Source organism: Mus pahari, chromosome 14 (genome assembly GCF_900095145.1).
Source record: "Mus pahari chromosome 14, PAHARI_EIJ_v1.1, whole genome shotgun sequence".
NCBI lineage: Eukaryota > Metazoa > Chordata > Mammalia > Rodentia > Muridae > Mus > Mus pahari.
Genome location: NC_034603.1, coordinates 18,401,436 through 18,407,894, shown reverse-complemented (window position 1 = coordinate 18,407,894; position 6,459 = coordinate 18,401,436). Strand labels below are relative to the sequence as shown.

Genomic DNA, 6,459 nt, shown 5'->3' with positions numbered 1-6,459 from the left:
TCTGTGTAGTCCTGGCTGTCCTGGAACTCTGTAGACCAGGCTGGCCTCAAACTCAGAAATCCACCTGCCTCTGCCTCCCAAGTGCTGGGATCAAAGGGGCGTGCGCCACCACACCAAGCATCCCCTGATTTCTATACATGCACCATGGCACATGCATACACATAATAAATACGTACATGAGATTAAAAAAAAAAAAAGGTGCACCAAGCAGTGGTGGTGCACGCCTTTAATCCCAGCACTTGGGAGGCAGAGGCAGGCAGATCCCTATGAGTTAGAGGCCAGAGACTCTGCAGCGACTGTCTACAGAGTGAGTTCCAGGACAGTCAAAGCTACATAGAGAAACCCTGTCTCAAAACACAAAACAACAACAATGACAACAACAATGGTGCTTGTGGTAGTGTGCCCTTAAGAATCACACACCGTGAGGCAGAAGCAGGGGGCTGGGGCTCATGGGCCAGCCAGCCTAGCTTACTTGGTAAGCCCTTGGCCATGAGGGACCCTGTCTTTACAAGCAGTGGTTCCAGGAGTGACACCTGAGGTGCTCATGTCCACACTCTGTTCACTGATTGCCAAGAAAGATTAAATTCTGCCACACATGGTTCACAGGAACTGCAACTGGGGACAAGGGGTTTCCTGGCTAGGAGCTGCTGTTTGAGGATGGATTTAACAGACTAGGTGGGGAGCTCCACCCACCCGTGTTCACTGTCACCTTAAACACCATGTAGAGCTCCTCCAGCTCTTCAATGGAGAAGCCGATGTCTCCTGGTATGGCTCGGACCTAGAAGGAAAGATGAAATGTTGGTAGTGGAGGGCCCAAGTTCCTGTCAAAGTCCAGACAAGTGCTTGTCCTGGGAGACTGCTCATGCGAACAGTGGCAAAGGGTAGCAAGGGTGTGGCCTGCCCTTTGCTGTTGCCAGTGGCCAAGCACACGAGGGTGGGTCCACTCAGGAGAGGGGACCTGTGTGCTCGCCCTTCACCACTACCTGTCAGGCAGTTCCCCTCCCTGGAACTCCTCCTGGGATGGGTGCTTAGAGGGGCTCTTTCTCTCCTGATGGACCCACTGAGGGACATGCGGTGATGGTTGGCATCTTTGCTCCAGCTACCTGGAAGGGGTCCTATAATTTGCCAGTCAGGTCTTTTTACTTCAATTAGCCAGAGTTGGTCATGTCTTTCATCGTGAGCAAAATGCCGAGTGCCTTGGAACCCTGAAGGGAGGGTTGAGAATATGGAGGCCAAGGGCAGAGACCAAGAACAGGTTTAAACAGCGCATGGGATGGCAAAAGGTCCATCCCCTGAACAGCCTAAGACAAGGGCTTCAGGCAGGGGCCTACGGTACAGGCTAGCCAGAGTGGCAGAGTGTCACTGTCCAGGACAGAAGTGAAGCTTACACCAAAACCAGCCCAGGAGGACTCAGTCCAGAAGACCTGTGGCTTAGATGTGCAAGGTGAAAAAAATTTTCACTAAGTGACCAGGGCCTCTTCCTATCTCCCCACACTAGTACCTGTGCTGTGGGATTCCACACAGCATCCTGGCCATGATACCAAGGCTGTGCAGGGATAGGGTACAAACTAGACCCTGCACTCTGCAGAGGGCAGGATTGAGCTGGAGAGGGTACTGGGAAAAGCTGCCCACGAAGGCTAGCCCTGAGGACCCTCACTGCCAGAGGTGACCATCGCCTGCACCAGTGACCATACCACGCTTCTCTTGGCCGTGTCTTCCAAGGACTGGATCACCTTCAGCCTCTGTTTAAACCGCATCTGTTCAATGTCGTCAGCCCTCAGGCTGCTGAACTTCTACAGGCCAAAGGAGAATCAGTAAGAGCAATGGCAGAGGGTAATGACCCTGTGATCATCCAAAACCACCGGCCCTGGGGAACAGGGCTGGCCAGGCTAACCCTGCAGGAGGCTGACCTCATAGGATACTCTCAGGAGGTCAAAGATGTCCACCTCCACAGGAGGGTCATCTCCACTGGTCAGCAGAGCGTGGAGGTGTGGGATAGGTGGAGAAATGCTCTGCTTGTTGACCACATTGTCCAGGTACCTGTAAAGATCAAAGGATAGCAGTATAGGCTCCACCAGCAACAGCCAAGTGCTGGGCCAGAGTTCAGGTTTAGGAGTCCTATAGGAAGGTCGCATTGTGTCCACTGGGGTCCCCATTAGGCTGGGAGCCCCCATCAAGGTAATAGCAGAGAAAAGATCTTGCTGCCCACTGACACCTGAGCACTCACTCTGAGGATGTCAGGCTGTCTTCTAGGGGCCTGTGGATTCCAGAGCCTACCTAGTTTAGGGACAATGTGCTTCCTCTCTGCTGGGTCACCAGGGTCTGGTATCTTTAACCTCAGAGAACCAAGAACCATATTAGCTAGGAGGTCGACCACAACCTTGCCAATTCTGCAGGGTCCCACCAGCCCTGGGCTGGCTCAACAGGCAGGCGCAGTGTTCCAGGCTGGGCTATAAGGAATTCAGGTTAAGTGTCAGGGTGAGGTAGGGAGTGAGCTGAAAGCCAGGCTTGGGACTTGGGAAGCTCCTTTGTATAGAGGAAAACCATGAGAGGGGGATGTCCCCATGCCCAGGGGAAGGGCAGGGTCAGATGTGACCAGAGTCCTGTGGGGTATGGAAGGGACGGGAGTGGAGACCCACCTGATCACCTGAAGCAGGCCCTGGCCCAGAAAGGGTTAACTGTGCACTGAGACAGCAGGGGTGCAGGGAGAACCTGGGTGGGATGAGCTTGAGGAGGCCAGGGGAAGTGTGAACTTGGTGACAAGTTCCTTTAGTCATGCCACAAGCCTGGTGTGGGACTGCTCTGTTGGGGGATGGGCACTGAGCTTGGAGGAGACCAGGACAGTTTTGTGAAACAAGCGCTTCCCTGCCTTGGCTAGAGGTTGGAGGTCTTGCTGTGCCACTGTCTCCTGACATCAACATGAGTGTCACCATTGGACGTCTGCTCAGGGTCAGTTCCCACGACTACAGCTGAGTGGCAGGCTGCAGCCCGGTACACTCAGGTCCACCGGCTCTTCTGTGTGCTCCCAGCATCTTGAATCCCACCAGGACAGCTGTGCCCTGCTTCTGGCTCATCTCTCGACCTAGTCTAGCACTTGGCACATAGCATAGGATGTTGGCTGAGGGCTGGGGAGGGGAGGGCTCTGCTGCCAACTTCCTGAAAGCAGAAGCCGCCCCCAGCATGGTCACCTGCCCAGCACGGTCATGGCCTCGCCCTCATCACTGCAGTCCAGCAGCTGCTCCATGTTGGCGTCCAGCACAGCCAGGGCCACCTGCAGGATCACCTTGATGCCCTCATAGAAGAAGCAGTCGACAATGACCACGGCACTCTCAAAGGGCATGACGCTGAGGAAGAGGGTCAGGAACCAGGACAGCGAGATGCTGGAGATCACCCCCAGCTCTTGCATCTTCTCTGAGAGCCGGGGCAGGACATCTCGCGTGAGCTCTTCAAAGATGCCCTGGTCTACAAGGGCTCCTGAGGAGGGACAAGAGGCCAAATATGAGCACCGCTCCAGGGGCCTGAGCAGACACTCTGTGGAATCCCAGGGCCTGAGGTACAGGGACACTACGTGGTTCCTGTCCAACCTCAACCCTGCCATCTCTGCTTGTAGTGAGGCCCAGAGAGGTGTGCATATGCAGAAAACAGAAAGAAACAAATTACTTTGTAATCATTCTTTCTATAGCTTCTACACCATTGTGTGAGAAGGAACACTTGCTCAATCTACAGTGGTCCCTTGGCATCCATGAGGATACACACAGGGGACATATAGTAGCGTCAGGGAACCTAGGCACACACTCACTGTTGTATACTGTCAGTTACTTCGGATGACTCATAATACCTACTATGGTGTAATGTTATGAAAAGCTATGCAGCTATTATATCCTGTCTGGAGAAGAACGGGGGGACAAGTCTGGGTGTGTTCAGTACAGATGGAGTTTCTTCTGTGCATTTCTGTTCAGTGCTCGGCTGAATCCATGGACGTAGAGCCTATGGCTGGCTACAGACGTCTGACTTTCGGGAAATGCTGACTTTACCCCCTAGAAACAACAGAAGCAAGCAGTGGCTTCCCTCCCCTCTCCCAACGCTCTGAACATATACAAAGCTCAAGGACCCCACGAGTGGTGACCCTGGACACCAAACAGCAGAGGACAGCTGAGAGCTAAACACAGATGTGCTGAGACAGTCTGTAAGCCATTTCCTTTTGACAACATGGGTTTTATTGGATGTGAGTGCCTGAGAGTAGAGGCTGGACTACTGATCGGGACACGGGTAGACTACATGCTCCAGTTCTGAAACTTGAAAAGTTCTGAAACCTAGGAAAGATGGATAGAGATTTGGGCTCTAGATGGACTTTTAAAACCCACTGAACGTGAGATGTCCTCTGCCTCAGTCCAGTCCTCAAGAGGTCTAGGCGGAAGCTGGGCCCTGGAGGCAGAGGCCCAGCTGGCTGCGCTTCTCTCATTTCTGGCACCATCCTTTTTTAGCTTCTAGTCTGTAAGGTGGGAGGGAGCCTGCATGATGGCTGTGAGGTGCAGGCAAGTCTCAGTGGGAACTGCTTAGGGTGGAGTGGCCAGGGGAAGGTCAGCCACACCCACGTGGAGCTCCTGAGCTCCTGGGATCCCTATGGACACTCACCTACCACCCTGGTATTGTAGTAGTCGGGCAGCATGCGCTCACACAGGGCCACCAGCAGCCAGAAGGCTTCCTCCTCACTGCCGTAGAGCAGGAGCACGGAAGTCACGATGTTCATTGCCTGCCAGGAAGAGACAGTACAAGTGTGTCTCAGTGTGTCTGTCTCACTCTGCTGGCCACAGAGCAAAATGACCTGCCCCTTCAGAGAGCTCCAGCACCCAGCAACAAGAAACAGCCCCTGACCAACCCTGGGAACTCTGCCAATAAGCCAATTAGCAAGAGATCAATGAGACAGAGCCAGCCAGCCAGCTGGGGCAAAGTGGGTCAGGAGGCATTAAGAAAACAGAGACAAGACATCAGGCAACACTCCCACTTAGTGGGCTGGGTCAAGTTGATGTGTGGGTGTGTAGCCAGGGCCCTGCAGTGGGGGAGGAGGGGATACACAACATTAGCTGATAACAAAGAGAAGTACAAAAGGGGGCAAGTTATTTTAAAAAATTGTTTCAGGCCAATCTGCTGGCCTCTATGAATTGGTAGTGTGATGCAGAATACTGGTCTTACAACAACTGAGTTTTAGGAAACCAGTTTCCTTGAAATCCAGATACAAGCTAAGGTCGACAGAAAACCATTTGACATGGCTCAGAAAAGTCTACCAGATTCAAAGACAAAAGCCACCAGAAACGTAAATTAAAATCTTAGTGAGATAGTCTACCGCTCCTATGTGTATAAAACCACCAAGTGTTAAGAGGAACTGGACCCTTGTGACCACGGATGACAAGGCAAAGGCGGCAGCTGCTGTGGGAATGAGGAAGTGCCTTAGAAGGTGCACAGATCACCATGCAGCAATCTGACCTCTGGGGTCACAGCTAGTGGCCCGAAGGCAGAGCCACTCATAAACTGAGCTTCACAGCAGCCTTAGGAGCAACAGTCCAGTGGTACAAGTAACCCAAGTGTCCATCAAGAGACGAGAGAGAAATCAGATACAGCTACAGCAGAATATCATCCAGCCTTAAAAATAAAGAGAATTCTGATTCGCGCTGCAATGTGATGGCTCTTGGGGACAGTAGGTAAACAGCCAGATGCAAAAGGATAAATAATGGTCTCAAAGGACCCCAGGCCAAGTCTCAGTCAGCATCTGTGGCTTTTCTCAGCTTTTCTCGCCCCGCCCATGCACCGAACCTCTCCTGGGCTTCCCTTCCTTCCTTCCCTTCCCGCAGCTTCTGATCCCACCTCAGCCATTTGGCTCGGCAGTGTCTCTCCATCCTCAGCTCCCTCTCTCCCTTTCCTCTCTCAGTCTTCCTCAGCTCTCTCCTCTCATGGCCAGGCTTATTCTGCTGCCCAGGTCAGGCTGGACCCTTCCAGATGCCTCTGGGTGCACTCTCCCCGTGTCTACAGTAAACACCCTCCTCCATACATAGGGACAGTCCTGTCCCCGCTTTCATTCAGTACAATTACACTCGCATGAGATTCGCTGAACGATCAAATCCAGAGACAGAGAACGGTACAGGAGAGGTGAGACAGTGGGATCGAGGAGTGGTGTATGTTTGCGAGTACAGTCTTTGTGTGGGGAGATGGCTACCTGACAGTGTGTATGTACTTAATGCTACTGAGCCACACACTTAAGAGAATAAAAGGATAAATTTTATATTATGTATGCTTTACTGTATACACAGAAATAGAAAACTGCCCAATCTCAGACAAGGAACACACCGATAACAACTTACTATATGGCACTGGGCTGAAGGGGACAGTCACCATTATCTCACTCTTGTTTAAAGATTATGTGTGTGGCCGGGCATGGTGGCGCATGCCTTTGATCCCAGCACT

At 52.4% G+C, this 6,459-nt stretch overlaps 1 protein-coding gene across 2 annotated transcripts in view; it reads right to left on the bottom strand.

Annotated features, from left to right (window-relative positions):
* Positions 1 to 6,459, bottom strand: part of Tbc1d9b (TBC1 domain family member 9B) — a 38,038-nt gene that overhangs the window by 10,927 nt on the left and 20,652 nt on the right. For both annotated transcript variants that reach the window (XM_021211415.1, XM_021211414.2), the window contains exons 11-15: positions 4,636 to 4,753; positions 3,189 to 3,474; positions 1,911 to 2,040; positions 1,695 to 1,793; positions 710 to 778 (exon numbers count right to left, since the gene is read on the bottom strand). In XM_021211415.1, the coding sequence (XP_021067074.1) occupies positions 710 to 778; positions 1,695 to 1,793; positions 1,911 to 2,040; positions 3,189 to 3,474; positions 4,636 to 4,753 (702 nt within the window). The remainder of the gene's footprint in view (positions 1 to 709; positions 779 to 1,694; positions 1,794 to 1,910; positions 2,041 to 3,188; positions 3,475 to 4,635; positions 4,754 to 6,459) is intronic.